Genomic DNA, 20401 nt, shown 5'->3' with positions numbered 1-20401 from the left:
ATATCTCACAGATTGTGATTTCTCGAAGCCAACAGTTTAGAGAATTTAACAAATGTCTCGTCTCATTTTTTTCTTTTCAAAACTACACGTTAAACCTGTACGACGTATGACTATATGCAGCAGTTTTACAATATTTTTACATGCGAGTACTTTATAGTAAACTTTTAATTGAGTTTGATTAATCCTTTGCTTCTATGATCATGTAACTAAAGCCATGGGGAAAAGCAAAAACGTTTATCTTGATTTTCATGATGGCATTTGATCGTGTCCAACATGTAGTGTTTACATAAGATTAGGATAGGAGGCAACTTGTTGAATTGGATAGAATCATAAAATTAGTGGTAGAATTTTCATAGGTGGAGAGGTCACAGCAGGTTGTGGGGAACAGTTTTCTTGCACAGGTGGAGTTTGGAGTCCCTTAAGGAAGTGTCCTTGGGCAGATATATATTTTTTTCACTTTTATCGATGATCAGGATATCAACAGAATTGTTAGCAAATTCACAGATGACCAGGGTTGAAGCTATGGTTGTATTTTTTTGTAAAATGCGAAAGAAAATCTTGGAATGTGAAAATACAGTAGACTCTCTGTAATTCGACACATTTGGCTTAACTCTGCTTAAGTCGACTACGACTTTTGTCCCTTTACTATGACTGGTTTTTACAATAACCCGTGTTTTACCATTCTAAGAATTTTTTGACGTTGTCTGTGGGTACTTCGATAATCCTTTGTTTCTTTGTTCTATATGATGGGTCCCATTTTACACTATGGGTGGGAGGGGGCGTGCATGTGAAGAATGAATGTTTGATGCCTCTTGGCCGGCCTATCATTTTAGTGGTGTTTCCAGGACAGGTCTTTTTCTTTTCATGGTCAAAAGAAGTGTGGATGATCCCTAAAGTGTAGTGTTGCGCATCCAATAGCGCAACCCCTATTGGATGTTGAAATTGTCAACATCCAATAGGGATAAAAATCTTATCTATTGTAAGTTTTGATGTCTGTTACGGAGAATGCTTTTGGCGGAACTTGGTTTTACGATTTCTTGGAAAAGGAGTAAAAGAAAAAGCTAAAGCCTGGTTAGATGCTGAATATGTCATTTGGTTATCATTGTGAATATCTACGGCCGTAAATGCAATGGTTCCACGCGAACTTCATACTTTAACTTTAAAATCAAAATTTTCAAAAAACTAGAATCAGGAAGGGAAACTGAGTGAATTCGCCGAAAAATATGGAGTTGCACGTAACCCATTTCAACATTTGCTAAAAATGGAAATTTTTTTTCAGCATTTGAATCTCTTTATGAACCAAGCAGGAAACGCATAAGAAATCGGAATTCAGCGATGTAGAGGAAGCAACTCTTTTGTGGTTCAAATCCCTCTCTCACTCAATCCCATTATCAGGGCCATTAATTCAAAGAAAGCAAAAGATTTCGCAAAAAATCTCAATCAAGGAAATTAGGAATTATTCTAAGTATGAAAACTTTTTACAGAAAATTAGACAAAATTTGAATTTGTGGATGTTAGAATCTGTGTAAAAATTTCTGTAAAAATTTGTTTTAGATGCAGTTGAAATGATTGATTCTGCATGGAACTCGGGGACGAGTGCCACGACTCGGAACTGCTTCTGTCATGTTGGTTTTTGTTCAGTCTTTAGAGAATGATTATTTCTGTAAAGAAAATTAATTAATTAAAATAAAAAGATTATTTCTCCTGAAGATTCCTCCCAGCTTAAGAGTGAAGAAAGCATAAATAGCACTAGGTGATTGTATCGATGAATTTGTGAGTATTTACTCTGATCTTGTAACTTCAGGACTTTTAGCAGACGACAATATTCTAGAATCAATCACCCAAAGCAAGTGCTTCATGTTTCGAAGAAATAGAATCACAGAAAGTTCAGATCAAGTATCTGCACCATCTCTCCATGATGCACTAAAAAGTGTAGGTGTGATACGTTACTTCCTACACAGTCAGGAAAAAGCCGAACAATCGTGGTATAAACTGAAGTGTAGAAAATTTTTTGTTTTCTCTTCAGAAAGAAAAACAAGCAAATATATATATATATATATATATATGGGGTGATTATAAAAAAACTATCCCGACATATGGGTCCCTAACTATCATACCATTCACAGAAACAATGAAATTTTGGCATAAGGTATTTTGAGGTATGCGCTCAAGAATGATATGGAAAACAACAGTGTCACTCTAACAGTTACGGTTACAGTGAGAAAATTTCGAAAATATCAAATGGCAACACCAAGTTTTTTGTATTGGAATGCGATCTCCATACTGAAAAACACTAAATAGCGTTGGAATGGCACCTGTAGCACGAAAATCCCCGGAGCTAGGCAAGGAAAAAGTAAAAAGGACTTTGCCGTGCACCAGAGCATTAATGTTTGTTTCATTCGTCACACCGTTTCTTCGGCGGAAATCCCATCCTGATTAGTCCTCTACAAGGTCATGTGGGAAATTTGTGAAACACAATAAGATGCTTTATTTTATGCTGCTTCTGTCCTTATTGGTTGTCCTCACTTTTAGCCTATCTACCGCCGGTGATTTTCATGCTACAGTTGCCATTCGAACGCTATTTAGGGTTTTTCGCAATGGAGATCACATTCCAATACAAAAAACTTGGTGTTGCCATTTGATATTTCGAAGTTTTCTCACTGTAACCGTAACTGTTAGTGACACTGTTGTTTTCCATATCATTCTTGAGCGCATACATCAAAATACCTTATGTCAAAATTTCATTCAGTTTCTGTGAATGGTATGATAGTTGGGGGCCCATATGTCGGGATAGTTTTTTTATAATCACCCTGTATATATATATAACACCTGAACTAACATTCTCCCTATTGAGTCCCCTACAGAGCCACGCTAGTGATCTTCAAATACTTAGTGGATCCAAATGCTCTGGAGCTGTGCCGCGTGGAGGGTGAGAGTTTTGCTGACTTTTTCTGACGAGGGGCGAGTCAAAAATTGCTGAAAATTTGCTGACGTAATACTTGAGCAGCCCCTTATTTTAAAGCATACATGTGCTCAACACATGGCCTAAATGTGGCCTGCCTCAAGTGGGGCCGGTACACTTACAGATGAATTAAGTGGCTCGTGGCAAATTCTTACTTCAATTCAGCGGTCCGCGGCACATTTCCAGATTGTTTGAGTGAGTGATTTCCGGGGGGAGGGGGGGGGGCTTTCTTTCAAACCAAGCACAACTCGGGTCTATTACCATCTATGGGCAATTTACTATCTAGGGAGTTGTGCTGGAAGTGTGTGTGCCTAACAGTCTGAGTGCATATGTAGTGTTTGATTTTTCGGTGCTGCTATCTATATTTAAGAAGTGAAGTTAGTGATGTGTTATGATTGAATTACATTTGTACTCCTTTGTAGGTCTCTTGCTCTCTATGGAGAGACTTTTTAAAGTGGAGATCGGCTCGCATTCGCGCCTTGAAGTTGGGAACCACAGAAAACCAGATTCAGCCTTTTGTAATTTTAGCAATAAAAGTTTGCTATAAATCAATGTATCGGGCCCATAAACAAATCTGTATATTGACTTCCCACTCCTTGGTTGGGGGCTCTTGCATTTTAGTCGTTGGTAAAATGAATATGAATTACAATTTTTTGTGGTACTCGTGGGGTGGGGACTCCAGGCTGAGGATCATGAGGGAAGTTGGCCCATTTTGGAAGGGTGCTTGATGAATCTCATTGGTTTTTTTTGTTGCTTTAAGATTGTAAAATTCCTCAGTAAGCTGGTGCTTTCAAATGCCACTTTTCATATCACTCTGAAGTGGGACAAAATAAACAAGATATGATGTGAAGAGAAAAAGGTGTTGCCGCCAAAGGGTGCGGGAAGGCTTTGCCCCTCCTCCCAGTATAGCTATGTTCATAAATTTTTCCCCAGTATTTAATTTTTAATAAAATTTTTTTGACTCATTCACAAATGCAGATCATGTGAAGCTGTTATGACTTATAGAAGAAAAACTGGATGAGTTTTCTTAAAATTCCTTTTTGTGGCTTTTTTGGAAAAAAAAACAATGTATAGAAAGGATTTGATTTTGTAGCTTATGAGCATATTTTCATAAACAGTTTACAGTGATTTAACTCTTATTTGGTTAACATCTGCCCATTCTATATGGGCATTATGTAATATTTTACCACGTGTATATATTGTTTATAATTTTTATTAATTGCTTTTTTAATTGAGTTGCTGTGTTTTTGAAACATATGACATCCATATTTTTATGGGCATCTTTTTCTCAGTCAACTCGTTGTGCATTTTGCCTGTTGTAGCGTTGTATTTGTATCTCTCTGGCAGAAGTGGCCACAGCTCAAGCAAGATAAAAACAAAATTTATTGCAAACTCAGTACATCACTTCCGATTTCTTCAAATCTCATTTTAATACTATATACTACCGCAACTCTTTCTTACTACACTTCTCAATATCTAATCTTGATCTTCATGCTCTGTTACTGTTCGAATTTGTGTTGTCTTGTCGCTTGTTACTCGGGCATACAGTCACAGCATATCTCTTCCTTTTCAGCTGAAATTCCTACCCATCATACCCTTTATTCTGAAAGTTGAAATCTTGGAAACATTAGAAATTAAAGAAAAAAGACATTTAAATGAAAATCAATTCACACGTGGGCTTCTTTTGTTTTTCTGTGGGCTTTTATTGTCTAGTGGTGCAATTTTTTTTTTCGGAGGGGGCATGGCCCCATGACACTTTAAAAACTCCTTACTTTTCATTTTGAAAATTTTGTATGAACCCTGAAGAGTTGCTGCAAATATAATTTTGTAAGAAAAATCTTTGTCGGCTGTGGTTTTTATTTTGAATAATTGGAGGGGAAATGAATATCACTTTTAGAATTTTTATAATTTATGTGATGCTATTATGAGTTATATTTTTGACTAACACTTGAAGGTTTTAGAACACTTTGGTGATGACAGAAAGCATGTATGTGGATTGATTATTTTATGAATTCTTATGATGTCGGGTAACAAATCAAAACTTGTAATTTTTGCACCACTTCTACATCTATATTTTTGAGAAGAGGGAAAGTTTGTTTGCAAATTAAAAGTAAATTTGCATATGTGCCCCACCCTTTTTTTTTGCTGTAAAACTTGTGAAGTTTGCCATGACTCCTTAAAAACTGCTTGAAACTCCTTAAAAAGTCATTAAAAACTCCTTACTTTTCAGTTTGAAAATTTTGTATGAACCTTGGTTATGATTGAATGATTTATTGTTGTAGGACTGTTGCTCTCTGTGGCGAGACTTTTTAACAGGGAGATCGGCTCGCATTTGCGCCTTGAAGTTGGGAACCACAGAAAACCAACTTCAGCCGACCACCACTGTGGGGGTTCGAACCCAGATCCTCGCATCGCGAGTCCGCACTATAACCACTCGACCACCACAGCGGCTATCATGTATATATATAGTTTTTATATTGAAAAATATTTTATATAAATATATGAAAAAAGGAAACAAATTATGTGAACTGGAAAGCCGAAAAATGAACAATGAAAATATAGAATTCAAAAATGAGAAATTCAAAAAATGAAAAAAGTTATAACCAATGTCTAAGGCTTTCATCGGGTTGAACACCCTGACATTGTTTAACACAAAACGTTTCTGAGAGCATGTCCTGGCATATCTCATCAGAGTGTTCCCCCCCCCCCCCAATGAGAGCCCTAGGCATTGGTTATAACTTTATTTTTTGAATTTCTTATTTTTATTTATTTTTTGGCTTTCCAGTTTACATAATTTTCTTTTTTCATATATTTATATAAAATATTTTTCAAAGTTTTTCACTACACTGCATATTACAGCTGCCTATGGCACCGGTATTGGTGAGTTTCGACAAATTTTAAATTTTCATAATGTTCATTTTGTACATTTTTCTATAGTTTTTATACATGTATAGTTATTTACATATGTATAAAAACTATAAATATATAGTTATGTTGGTTTTAGTTTTCATAATTACATTTTTAATTGGGTTGCTGTATTTTAACAATGACCCATATTTGTTATGAACATCTTTTTCTCAGCCACCTAGTAGGAGATTTTGCCTATTGTGGCCTTGTATTTATTTCATGAAAAGTGTTTTTAAAGGGAGACATTTCAAGATGGTATGGTATATCATCAGGGACATAAGCATTATGGGAAGTTGAGAGTGAGGTGGTTTTTTCTCTGCTGAATACATCAAGAGACTTTTGTGTACCTAGTGTGGACCTTTTTGTGTTTACCTAGTATTTAATGTTTTTTATTGTATTGTGATTATTTTTAAAAAAATGAATTTTTCACGAATGTAACAATGTGATTGTAAAGTACTTTAATCTGAATGTTGTCTTTCTCTGTATACATGGAATGAAAACTCTGGTTATTCACAGAGCTGCTATGAAAATTTTTTTTTCTCCGTGTACAGCACAGATGAGTCGCTCAGATTCTTTATAAGCATTCAAAGCTGGTAGCCCCCTTCCCCCTCAAGCCTAGGATTTGTTAAGTCCTGGTTATATAGTGTGAAATTTATCATCAGTATGCCACATATATTTTTCCTTTGTAATTTTATAGGTTAGAAATAATTCCAAGGCGTGGTCGTGGAGGTGTTGCTCCAAGATTCTTTCGAGGCAATACTCGAAAAGGAGGAGATGCTCAGTCTCACCGGGGTAAAAGGGAATTCGATAGGTTGAGTGGAAGTACTAAAAGGTAAAATGGTTTCATATGTATTTAATAATATTTAAAAATGTATAGCACATCACTTGAACATGAACTTTTTTTTAGTGGTGTCAAACCTGTTGAGAAGAGGGATGGTGGAGGAGCTCATAATTGGGGAAAGCCGGTTGGAGAAGTTGAGTAAGTTTATTTTGTAATTTTTGAGCTTGGTATTTGTAAAATTACGTTTTTTTTTAACTATCGTTTTTAAAATATTTCAAATGGTTTTCTTAAACTTTGTGAAATAAGTTTGTTATCCAGTCTAAATCAAGCCAGTGTAATGTGTAGTAATTTTCAGATTTGAAATGTTAGCCAGGATATTTATATATCCCATGAAGCAACAAAAATTTTAAATGTAGAGATTATCAAATTTTATTACAAAATAGGACAAATTTTGTGAAAAACATAATTGTGTTGCCTTGTGAGTTTTAATGCCAAACCATTTCTTTTGTAAAGGACAATATTATATATAAGCATGTGTCTGCATCACTATGGGAGGAAACAGAACCCGCCACAGAAGCAAGCGGTTATATGTAATTTGAAGGGGCATGTTTTTACTGTTAATATCTTATAATATAAGATAAAGTTGAAGGAAATAAAATACAGTTGACGCTTGTTATAATGACTCCACATTATAGTGATCATTCCATTATAACAAATAAGATCAGTCCCAAATATTTTTATGTAACATATCCTGTATGTTTTTCTTTCGATATTAACAACCACCCGATGTACAACGTTTGTTTTCGTTTAAACGATGGGTGGGGAGTCGTTATAATCAGTATATATACAGAGTGTTCTGTTAATGGACAGATAAACTCGGGGTTGTTGGTAGACATCAAGAGGAACAAAAATTGCAATGGAACATGGTGTCGCAAACCACGTTGAGTGGGTGAAAATCACAAACGCATGCAGGCTCAGTCCAGAGGAGACGAAAGGTGGATGTCAGTTGATTGCTGAATGTGTTTGTAGGTTTGCTCACTATATCTCATGTAAGCAATCGCGAAATGCCTGTGGACACACTGGAGGATCTCGTAGTGCAGATTGTCGTTGCTGCGGCCAGGGTTCACCCTGACTTTTTATCAATTGTAGCAATTTGGCTAATCAGATGAAAAAAGTTGTAGCCAAATGAGAGAGAACCTTAGCCAAATTGACGCGTCGTAAAATGCGGATTCCAAAACAACTCGTATCAAGTTCAAGATGAAAATATAAATCAAAATGCAAATCATGTGTAAATAAAAATTGTTTAATATACACTGCTGGCCACCGTAAATGCAACACCCTGAAGGAAGCATACAAATAATATGAAATTTAAAACATGCATTAGCGGAGGGGAGATATGCAAATGATTAGAATTTCAGCGCATACGCACATCACGTGCGCCTGTGGCGCCACTTCAAAGCGCTATTTAAGGCTTGGAGATTTCGATGATTTGAAGTACGGCAATTGTGTTTTTCTTGTGGTTTTTTCAAAAAAACAATCAATTATGCCTCGCAGAAAACAGCAATCATCTTTTGATCAAGTATCCGAGTTCGACAGAGGAAGGATAGTGGCCTACCGAGATTGTGGATTATCTTTCAGGGAAATCGGTAGTCGTGTTGGACGAAACCAAACTGTAATGCGGATATGTAATCGTTGGATGCAGGAGGGTACGACGGGCCAACGTGTTCGATCGCATCCACCTCAGTGCACCACTTCACGTGATGACAGGCATATTGTGCGTATGGCAGTGACGGATCGCTCAGCCACATCACGAACCATAGCACAGCACATTCAGTCTGTACCGCGTCATCCATTGTCTGCGGGTACCATTCGACGCCGTTTACAGCAAAGTGGTCTGTCCGCAAGACGTCTATTGCTTCGTCTACCCTTGACGCAGAACCACAGACGTCTCCGCCGCCAATGGTGCGATGAAAGAAGGATGTGGACGGCACAATGGAATGAAATTGTCTTTACTGACGAGTCACGCTTCTGTCTGCAACACCACGATGGTCGGATTCGAGTCTGGAGACACCGTGGAGAGAGGATGCTGAACAGCTGCGTTATGCACCGCCACACTGGTCCTGCACCGGGTATTATGGTATGGGGCGGTATTGGATATCACTCTCGCACTCCTCTAGTACGCATTGCCGGTACTTTAAAAAGCCAGCGCTACATCTCCGAGGTGTTGGAGCCAGTTGTCCTTCCTTACCTTCAGGGCTTGCCCACAGCCATATTTCAACAGGATAATGCGCGACCACACGTGGCACGCATTGTCCAAAGGTTCTTCGTCAATCGCCAGATTGAATTGCTTCCCTGGCCAGCTCGCTCTCCGGATCTTTCGCCGATAGAAAACATGTGGTCCATGGTTGCTCAACGATTGACCCAGATTACATCCCCAGCTGCCACACCAGATCAACTTTGGCAACGCGTGGAAGCTGCTTGGTCTGCTGTACCCCAAGAACACATCCAAAGTCTCTTTGAATCAATGCCGAGGCGTGTGGCAGCGGTGATCTCCAACAATGGCGGCTACTGATTTTGACAGGAACCACACTTCACAGAAGTCTATAAATTTAATCATTTGATGCTTGGTCAACATGTTATCTACAAAATAAATATTGTTGCGATATCTCTTGTCTTTCTTGGTGTTGCAATTTGGGTGGCCAGCAGTGTAAAATGTAAATTTTTTTTACAGTACAAAAAATATTTTAGTTATCCAGAATTTGCAGAGATTTTTTTTTTTGCTGTCTACAATTCAAAAGCATTTTCGAAATTCAATTGTTGCCTACTGGGACCATTAACAGAAATACTGTTATTTATATTTTTTTACATTTATTCTGTTCCGCAATTGTGTTTCAATGAGATTCATGATACTAAGGCAGAGATGCCACTCCATCATCATCTATCAGAGGGGAAACTCTTTTTTTCCTGACTTATATTCATTTTGATTGATGTATGATCACTTGTCAATATTTTTATACTGTGTTTAACACTTCTATGTCTTATTCATGAAGAAAAGCTAATTATATAAATATAATAAAGTAAATTATAAGCAATATAAATATAACTAATTATATATATAGTATATATTAACTAATAAGGTATAAGGTTCTCATTATACATAATAGAGCTAATAAATATAAGCAACTAAAATAAATGTGTACATAATAACTGGAGGGGAAAGGAATTAGGATACCTTTGATGAAAATCCAAAATTTGCGTGGTTTTTATTTTATTTTTTTGGTTAGGAAAAATTCATTCTGTACAATTACATTTGCAGCATGATTAGGTATGGAGTTCAATTACTTAAATCAGTTCTCAAATTATTTTTAACTCAAAATTTTTAGAATCAACAATTTTGCTTGGAGGTGGGGGGGAGGGTATTTCGGCACTTTCCCTTACTAACAAAAATTAATTTAGTAAGTATAACTAGGTTTAGTTTTTTTTTACATTCATTGCTAAATATTCTATTGGTACAAAAAAGAGCTGCAAAAAAACCCATCGACACTGAGGAATTAGCATGTGTAACAAATTTAAAACATAATTAAGTTAACCACATTATATATAAGCCATTTACTAATACACAAGTCTATAATTTCTCCGATTGATTTTTCATTACAGAAAACCTTAGTTCCAATAATAAATTTAAAGCAAATGATTCGATGATCATCTTCTGATTCATGTAAATCCTTTTTGGGCAATTCCTAGTTGGAATGATTTTCTGCCCCCCCCCCCTAGTCCACAACTGTGGTCTACCAAAATTTAATTTCCACAAATTTCATGCCTTAATATGGGAGCTATGTCAGATTTGTACTGTAATTCCTAAAAAATAAACTTTTGAGCACTTTCATCTCAGATTTTGCGACCCTCCCGGAGCGGCACCCTGTGTGAGTCACGTATCCCAAGAGCCGCTTCTGCGTCGTAGCAATGGAATTTTTTTTCCAAAGGATAGCCAACTGAAAGTTGGAAAACTTCAGGAAATCGTATCTACCACCACTGCGCATTAGCGGCCTAGCGGGTCCAAAACCCGGATTTTCGTGACGTTTTTTTTTCTCTGAAGGGATGATCTTTCTTAGAATAGGCGTTCCCCACGGTGATGAATAGCATTGCCTAAAAAAATAAGAGGAAGAAAAGATTTTTTAAAAAACGCGTTCTCCCTTTATAATAGGAAATGTGAAAGCAGGGGATGGGATTGGAACATCCAATGGTTGTGCATACCTGCCAACCGTTACGATTTCGAGTACGCTTTTGCTTCTAAAAATGTGATTTTTTACCGAATCGCTAGTTTTGACGTGTTTTCCTGGCTATGTCGCAAACTGGTCAGCGTTGGAAGTCGATGGTCTGTAGAACGACATCACTCCGCTGAACCAGTAGCCGAAGATTCCCCCATACCCAGTGGTGAGAAAGTTTTTACTTATGCTGCGAAACGATGTCTCGAACCTCCTATATTACGCAGTATACTGAGTGCAGACCTCGCAGCTTTCCTATTTATCCTACTATTTTCCTACTTTCGCCGCAATCGTCTTTTTTTGTACTGCAATTCTCGCCTACTGTTCCTATTTTATCCCTCCTTCCTATTTGCTTACAGCCAATATCTCACTACGAAAATTCCGAGAAACCGCAAAATGTCACTGCTTTCCGTAGTTTTTTTTTTAAGTGTTTTATTCACATTACAACTCGCTACTGAAAAAGAAAGGGAAAAAAATTTCGAGTAAGGGACGACGACAAGCGCATCTTTTCGCCGCCGCACCTTAAAATGCTAAAAACTGAAGTCCAGTGGGGAAAGCGAATCTGTTTCGCAGATTGGTTGCCGTAAATAAAAAGGCAAAAAAAAGAGGAACAGGCTCTATCCACACACAAGAGATTCCATGAGAGAGAATGGGCTTATCTCTCCTGGGATCCCGTAACGAGCGTTTATCCCTGAAGCCAGGTTTTCCCAGGAGTAGGCTTTTTGTACCGCTTGAACCTAACTGGATCATTTCGTGTCGGCAGAAATGAGTTACATAATGGCGTTACGTATTTGCGTTTTCCAAGCGTGGCGCATCGGCTCAGGATGGCTATATAGTATATGACCCTAGCGTCATCTCTCTATCGGCTGCATGCACCGGTTTAAAGGGAAGAGACACAACACGAAAATGAAGGGGAGGTCGCTGAAATGCGCGGCACACGACGCTTAACTCACTAGAAGCAGTCTGCCAATCACGCCCGATGTAAAGCGCTGTCGTAAGCCGTATTGCGCTCTATAGGAAAACAGTCGTACTGCTTTTCATATTGATGAATAGACGTGTGTCGCGCTGGGTGATTCACGTTGCGCGCGGCATAGAAAACCTGCTAGTAAAACCCGGCTTTTGAAAGTGACAGCCCGAGCCACGTCTGGTTTTAAAGGAGGGGAGGGGGAAGGACGAGCCGATCAGCCGCTATAGCTGAACCCACTTTTTTTAACCTTTTAACCTTCAGAAAATAACTTTCGGGTATCTTTGTTAGGGGTCATTCAAGTATTACGTCAGCATGAATGGGGGATTTTCGATTTGCTGACTTGATGACGTGGAGGGGGGGGGTGGGATGATTCTTACGTCATCAACCACCCTTTATAAAAAATATGAAATATTTTTAATGGCATCTTACTCAGTGCGCGAAAAACGAGTAAAACTTTTCACTAGTTTGTAGGCACCTGAACTAACATTCTCCCTATTGAGTCCCCTACAGAGCCACTCTAGTGATCTTCAAATACTTAGCGGATCCAAATGCTTTGGAGCTGTGCCGCGCGTCATATAAGTGATCCGTCATTATGCCGCAGATCATTGCATTTTTAATTGGGTTGCTGTATTTTTGAAATATGATATCCATATTTTTATGGGCATCTTTTTCTTAGCCACCTCGTTGGACATTTTGCCTGTTGTGGCGTTGTATTTGTATCTCTCTCTGGCAGAAGTGGCCACAGCTCAAGCAAGATAAAAACAAAATTTATTGCAAACTCAGTACATCACTTCCGATTTCTTCAAATCTCATTTTAATACTATATACTACCGCAACTCTCTTCTTTCTTACTTCTCAATACCTAATCTTGATCATCATGCTCTGTTACTGTTCGAATTTGTGTTGTCTTGTCGCTTGTTACTCGGGCATACAGTCACAGCATATCTCTTCCTTTTCAGCTGAAATTCCTACCCATCATACCCTTTATTCTGAAAGTTGAAATCTTGGAAACATTGAAATAGAAATTAAAGAAAAAAAGACATTTAAATGAAAATCAATTCACATGTGGGCTTCTTTTGTTTTTCTGTGGGCTTCTTTTATTGTCTAGTGGTGCAATTTTTTTTTTCGGAGGGGCGTTGCCCCATGACACCTTAAAAATTCATTATTTTTCCGTTTGAAAATTTTATATGAACCCTGAAGAGTTGCTGCAAATATAAATAATTTTGTAAGAAAAATCTTTGTCGGCTGTGGTTTTTATTTTGAATAATTGGAGGGGAAATGAATATCACTTTTAGAATTTTTATAATTTATGTGATGCTATTATGAGTTATATTTTTGACTAACACTTGAAGGTTTTAGAACACTTTGGTGATGACAGAAAGCATGTATGTGGATTGATTATTTTATGAATTCTTATGATGTCGGGTAACAAATCAAAACTTGTAATTTTTGCACCACTTCTACATCTATATTTTTGAGAAGAGGGAAAGTTTGTTTGCAAATTAAAAGTAAATTTGCATATGTGCCCCACCCTTTTTTTTTGCTGTAAAACTTGTGAAGTTTGCCATGACTCCTTAAAAACTGCTTGAAACTCCTTAAAAAGTCATTAAAAACTCTTCACTTTTCATTTTGAAAATTTTGTATGAACCCTGTAGTGGCTTGATGACTGGATATTTATGATAGTTTTTACAGATTCAGTTTTCTTCCTCCAACGATCTCGGAAAAATTATATTACGATTCGAACGGGCGGTTCTTCAAAAAATCGCATTTCCAATCTCATGAAAACGAAGCAAATTTACACTGTAAATACGCTGTCTCTGACGTGGGTGGGTAGCCGCGCACTGTAATTTCCGATATACAACCAACAGGAGGAAAACCCTCAGAAATTGGAAAATTTGGTATGATAGCCGCTCTCATTTCGGGACGCAACTTGATATTTCGTCAGCCTCATTCGTTTTTACCGTCACGACACATCACGATCATGATAGACGATGAGGAGGAGAAAAAATAAAATGGTTCATGGGTTTTTCCCCCTCTCCGAATTTTCATTTTTCTCCAATGCGCGTTCCACTGGAAACGTGAAAAAAAATTTTATGCATCTTTTCCCGAAATTCCGGGTATTTGACGCGCAATAGCGCGTCGGCGGCATCTCTGCTGAGGGAAGGATTATCATCGAGTAAAGGGTTCACAAACAACAGGTTGTTTTTTGCATGCAGGCTCTTGGAGCTGCGCTCTCACCCCCCCCCCCTCTCTGTAACCGTACCGAAACTAACTGAACATTGTTCACGATGGGCCAACAAAAATTTCCACTTTCGAATTTTCGCACATGCGTCAAATGGCCGATTTGACTATCAAAAGGTCGAATGGACACTCGCGATTTGGCAAACTCGATCTTTGCTTTATTTGCCAAATGAAATATTTTATCGTGATTTGGCACAATGGCGATCGGCAGCGCGAACCCTGGCTGCGGCAGATATCAATAGCATACGTGGTATCTTTGAGCTCGTCCGGGAATCGTTTTATATTGTTGTAGACTGTACAATGTCAGCGGCCGCCACTTCCAACAGCTCTTGTAATAATTGAATAAATCTTATTGTACTTTTTGTTCCAGCGCGACGTCGAAACCTGCATGCGTTTTTCATAATTTTCACCCCCTCAACGTGGTTTGCAACACCATGTTCCATTGTAATTTTTCCTCTTGATGTCTACTAACAACCATCCAAGTTTGTCGGCCCATTAACAGAACACCCTGTATGTATATATACTGTATTTCACTTGTTGAAATCTAATTCCCTTGAGGTGCCATAAACATTTTGAATTGTACTAAAAACATTAATTTATATATTTTGTGTAATTTTCCTGGGCAGTGCCGGGAATTTTTGGTAGTATTTTTAATATTGATATTTATATTCAGGTTTCCAGATGCTGAAGAAAGAAGCAGTGATGAAGGAACAGCACCTAGTGAACCTAAGTACAAATATTTATTTTTCCGCATTAGTGGTATTTAAGTTCCAATATGGGCATCATGGCTTTTAAAGTAATTTCTTTACAATAAATTTTGGTATTTCGTCCCTCTATCCTCAAGTAAAATTACACTTGCGCCCATAGGCACATGAAGGTTGAGAATCACTGTTCTTAATTGTGTATGTGTATTAAATGGCTTGACAAATAGAAAAATTTAGACACCAGCTAAATTTCTTAGCAAGCGAAGCATGGTTTTTTTTTCCCCTCAAGAAAAAGTCCTAAATGTTTTTTTTCTAACTTTTCATGAACATAATGACCCCTTCAGATGTTGGAACACACAATTATGAAATCAGGAAATTATGTAATCGTAAGATGTGGTCAATGGCAATTAAAATATTTGCATTGGTGCCTAAATTTTATGTGCGTGATTACAGAATTGGAGTAGGAAGAAAAATTAAAACCAAGTATATGATCTTTCCTCAAATCTATCTGAACTACAATCTTCCCTCACCAACAAAATTACTGATTTAGAGGACCGTTCCTGAGAATTCTAGAGCAGCGGGTTCTTAACCTTTTCTGACTCGCAAAGCCATTTTCAGTGAATAATTTCTAAGGCGGAGCCCTGTTTAACTCGAGCCCTTTTTAGTACATTATTTATATGGCGGTATAATTTGGGACTCATTTTTTTTGTTTATCAAATTTATTGATTTATTTTATTCTCGAGTGGCCGCGGAGCCCCTGGGAAGTGCACACGGAGCCCTTGGCTGCCGAGCACCGTTCGAGAATCGCTGCTTTAGAGAATGACCTGATATTCTGAAACATTCCTGAAGAAGTTGACTGAGTCTTCCTTCACCCTAGAATCAAAAGCCATTCAATGCTGCTCCGACCACCTTGACATAGGCATTCTTCCCAGCGAGACCTTTTTCATAGAACAGGTCCTAAAATGACCCTCGACTAAATCTTTCCATCAAGGGGGGCGCATACATATTTTTTTCAAGATACATTTGTTTTTGAGAGGGATCCACTTTCACTCAAAGGACCCTACATTTTTGGAATAACCTGGGTCGAAGGTAAATTAGAGTAAAGCAGCATATCTCTGTTTATATTATATGCTAATTTAAAATTCTACAAGTGTTAGTGACCCACAATTTCTGTTGAAGAAATCTTTGTGCCCTTCCAAAAGCCAATTCTGGGTACTCACCCGTTATTTTCACGATGCAACACAGTGACTACCACATAGCAGCTAGATGAGAAAACTGGATATTCAAGGTAGAGTTTTACAGATTCATATTTTTTTCTGAATGATTTCTCAATGTTTTACATTATGAACAGGCTTTCCAAATCCTTTGCAAGTGCATATTTTTTTTAAAGAATTGTAATCTTATAGGAACAAAGCAAATTTATGCCGTATAGACGGTGTCTTTGAATGCCAGATAGCCGCAAAAGTACTGTAATTTCTGGTATGTAACTGGAGGGGAGAAAATCTGCAGGGGAATAAAAACTGAAATTTCAGTTGTGTACACAGTCCCTCATTCGGAAAAGCAATTAGATATCAGTCATCTTCAACTAGTGTGTGTGTATAAATATAATACATTACAGTATACAAAGTGGTAAGACCACCTCTTTGAAGGTTGCGCGATCATGATGGGAAAAAGTGGGAGGTATTTTTCTACCTTTTTCTCTTTAGAACTAGGAAAAAACGTATCCCGGGGGATGCGTGAACCAAATTTTTATGCATCCTTTTCCAAAATTCTGGGTATTTGATGTGCTATAGCATGTCATTGGCATCTCTGGATTATAATCATGATTTGAATCGCTGTAGCCTGATTATTTTATCAAGCTTTTCTTTATAGAGAACGTGTGTGGCTCTTAAGAAGTTTTGCTTAAATTATCTTCAAATTTACCAAGACTGCTTAAAAGTAAACATAACTTCAATAATGCTATTTTACTATTTAGCATGACTGGATATATGGATAAAATGCTTATGTGCATGTTTTGCTTTTGGTACCACTGCTGTGTCTTGGAGAAATTTGATTATATGCATTTAAGCACCCGGGGCCTGATATCCTCATGGGCGGGGGGGGGGGGGGTGGTTACCCAGTGGGGTACAAAATGTGAACAGTATATTTTATTTTTGGTACATTTTTACTTTTTTAAAATCTGGTGTATATAAATTTCAAATTCTGGCATGTATAAATTTCAAATTCATTGGTTATTTTTCAAGGGAAGAATCAACTCATGAGAAAGACAAGAAAGATGATAAGAGCATGACTTTGGATGAATGGAAACGCAAACAGGAAAAGAGAAATATACCTGCTTTTAACCTTCGTAAGCCAGGTGAAGGAGAGACTGAAAAATGGAGTGATACATATATCTTGAAAAAGAAAGAGAAAGAAGATGATGAAGTGTGTGGGATTTATTTTAATTTAAAAAAAAATCCAATGACAATAACCTCTTAATATACAATGGCGAAATATTTAGTTTTGAAATAGATAGAAATACATTTGAGCTCTCGCTTTTTTCTTTCCTTTTGTTTCATCGCGAAGCTTAATGGTAACCCAATCAACAAAATTCTCTCCAGTCACGGTTTGATGAGTAATATATATATTCATTCCCCCTTCCAGAAACACAAATGTGCAAATTTCAAGAACTTGGAAAATGACGTTTGAATGTTTACTCCATGCAAGTTATTTTCCTAAAATTTTTTGTAACACGTTTGTTTCAATAGGGGGTACACAATCATGTGTTTCTGGCAAAACAATTGATCCAACCAGCTGTTATACGAAAAAGGTTAATTTGCATATTCATGTCTCTGGCACATACTTGCCAACTACTACAGATTTTTACCATAAAATATGGAACTATGGCAAATCGGGAAAAAAACTATGGAAATCTTTTTTTAGAAATTTCTTTTTTTCAAGGATTTTATTAATTCCACTATCCTATTGAGTAAAAAATGACATCCCACAAAGACTGCATTTCCAAAAAAATAAATATCAAGCCAAGAATATCAAATTAATAAATCAACCAACTGACATAAGGTGTGGTTTGCACTAAGATAACTTATGGGCTAGAGTTCTTTTTGATAAATAAAAAAGTTCAAATTTCACTCACAGCTGGTATGAAAAACTCAACATCTATATAAAATGTATTTTCTGTGTTTTCTCTATACAAATCTGATTTCATACCAATCTTTGCCAAATTTTGTATTTGCACCAAACAGGTCCCAGCTTATGGCAAATGCCCAATAGGGTAAAAAAATTCTGATAGTGACTTTTTTGGAATGTCTATTTTTGTAAAAACAAAGGGGTCAAACTAGGTTGACTCGTTTTTGTCAAACTAGGGGTCAAAACAAAGTGCTTTATTATTGCATATACAGGGATAATTTTTTTTTAGCCCAGTAAGTAGCTCAGGTTAATGAGATACTTTTGCAGCATTAAAAATTCATAGGTGTAGCAAGTTTTATATTCGCTCAGTCTTTGTTAGGATCTTTCCGAACACGTGTAACCAAGATGATCACTATTGCAAGGAGTCGTTACACAGAATAATTAGCGCATCAACCTTTTTGTGAGGCATAAAGAAAAGGCTATAAACTTTTGATTGTAGTCTAATTGGGTTTCATGTGCAAAATAATTACGATGATTTGTGACAAAAAATGATGAAAGAATGTATGTATGAACTTTGCCATTTTTAGACAGAATTACTTCAATCTGTTGAGCTCTTTAATAAATTAGTCATGTAAGTGGAATATTCCCCCAAATGTAAAAATTGTTTTTCTCTTTCTGAAGCATGAGGAGGAGGAAGAGGAGGCAAGTTGTAAGAAAGGGAAACAAAAGCAGCATTTGGATCCTTCACTTTTGTTTGCTGATATGAAAATTGGTTCGAGCTCTGCCAAGACGGCCAAGAAGAATCTCTCTGCTGCCAAACCTCAGGTGTCAAACCCCAAGAACTCGAGTGATTTAGCTGGAAAGCATGAAGCTCCTAAAATGGATGATTTCGATGATTTTCCAACATTATAAACTATTTGAGTCACCGTGAGAGATGTTTTTTTTTTAAAATAATGTTGAACCATATTTGTTTACATATTTTCATGTAGTCATAAAACATCAAAATTTCATATCAAATTTTTTTTTTCTCAACCAGTAGGAGATACTGGATGTTTTCGTTTTTATAGTATATAGTGTTGAAACTTATATGGTCTGTCCATATCATTTTCGGTTGATTTAATTATTTTTAAGTTTGACTTTTATTTGTATGTCATGGTTCTAATATGTTGTCTCTCAAAAAGTATTTTGAAGTTTTTTTTTTAATAACAAACTTCCGCTTAAGGAATTCCTATAAGAAGCTTAAATTAAAAGTTTATATTTTTTTATTGTAAGTGACAATGTGATATGAATAAATAAAGTATGTTCTTAATTATTTGAAATGTTCAGTGTATTTTCATTGAGAATTTCAATTTCATATCAATTTTGATATGACCAGTGACATTTCTTTCTATATGATTGAATGTGTAGAAAGTGGTTCTTAATTTACAACAGCATTTTCACAGGAAACTATACTGGTACTAATATAAAATATGTGGAAATTATTAGTATGGTTTGCCAATGAGACATTTAGTTCAGAAAACAATTAGACAATTGATGGCATTGACGTACTGGTTGAAAATTGAGAAAAGGTTGCTCACAAATTAATAATGAAAGTAAATTGAAACAAATTTTTTTCTGAAAATTTTGAGAAAAATGTTTTAATTTGCATTGTGTAACCTCAATTTAAAAGTTAAGTTGCTAGTCTCTTACCATATTTATACCCAAGATTGATTGCTGCGGTATTATCAAAAGGAAATAGAACCTACGAAAGTATCGTATGCCAAACAATGTCTTTCCCAACTTCGTAGAACTACAGCATTTACATATCTCTTCATCCATACCTAAAACTAGAGAATTCTATGTGAAAAATATTTGAATGCCAGAGAGAGAGAAAAAATGCTATTACTAGGGCTCAAATTTTTTTAACTAAAGACTCGTAGTTATTGCACTAGAACCCTGTTTGAACGTTTCCCAGTTATGTGATGTTTGGCTTCAGTCGCGATTCATTTTGAACTTCATTTACGTGAGAGACAACTTCAACTCTAATTCCAAATGTTCGAGAAACTATCCATAGAATATATGTAAATTTGTAAAAAAAACCCACTAGTTTATATATAATGATTGTGGATGCCGATACGAGATTAATAAAACCATTGAGTCGGCTACGACCAGAGTGTTTTTAGAGTTGGCATTCACACACCAGCCCCCCAAAAAATAGTTTTTAATTGATGTGTAAGGAGCTTATTTTCAGAAGGGAACTTTTGCTAATTTAACAGAAGTAAAACTTTTTCACATTTCCCGGAATGGACTGCTTTACGAAAGAAAATAGCCTAATAAGTAGCATGTATAAGAATAAATGTTTCAACGTTCAAGAATGTTGTCTACATTCAAATTTTGGAAACGTTCAGTTTCGAAAAAAAATTAGAAATTGTTTTATCTTTTGATGAAAATTAGAACTGGTTTGAAAAA

General features: G+C 36.6%; 1 protein-coding gene across 1 annotated transcript in view; it reads left to right on the top strand.

Annotated features, from left to right (window-relative positions):
- LOC149085135 (uncharacterized) overlaps positions 1 to 19269 on the top strand; it is a 30492-nt gene extending 11223 nt beyond the window's left edge. Inside the window, exons 3-7 of the mRNA XM_089232957.1 lie at positions 6567 to 6701; positions 6777 to 6848; positions 14797 to 14853; positions 17071 to 17251; positions 18635 to 19269. Of these exons, the coding sequence (XP_089089083.1) occupies positions 6567 to 6701; positions 6777 to 6848; positions 14797 to 14853; positions 17071 to 17251; positions 18635 to 18865 (676 nt within the window). The 3' untranslated portion in view covers positions 18866 to 19269. The remainder of the gene's footprint in view (positions 1 to 6566; positions 6702 to 6776; positions 6849 to 14796; positions 14854 to 17070; positions 17252 to 18634) is intronic.
- Positions 19270 to 20401: the final 1132 nt, after the last annotated feature.

This window comes from Pholcus phalangioides, unplaced genomic scaffold, assembly GCF_987345545.1.
Source record: "Pholcus phalangioides strain wild (caught in Gottingen) unplaced genomic scaffold, Ppha-v1.0 ptg000007l_1, whole genome shotgun sequence".
Classification (NCBI taxonomy): domain Eukaryota; kingdom Metazoa; phylum Arthropoda; class Arachnida; order Araneae; family Pholcidae; genus Pholcus; species Pholcus phalangioides.
This window is presented reverse-complemented; position numbering and strand designations above follow the sequence as displayed.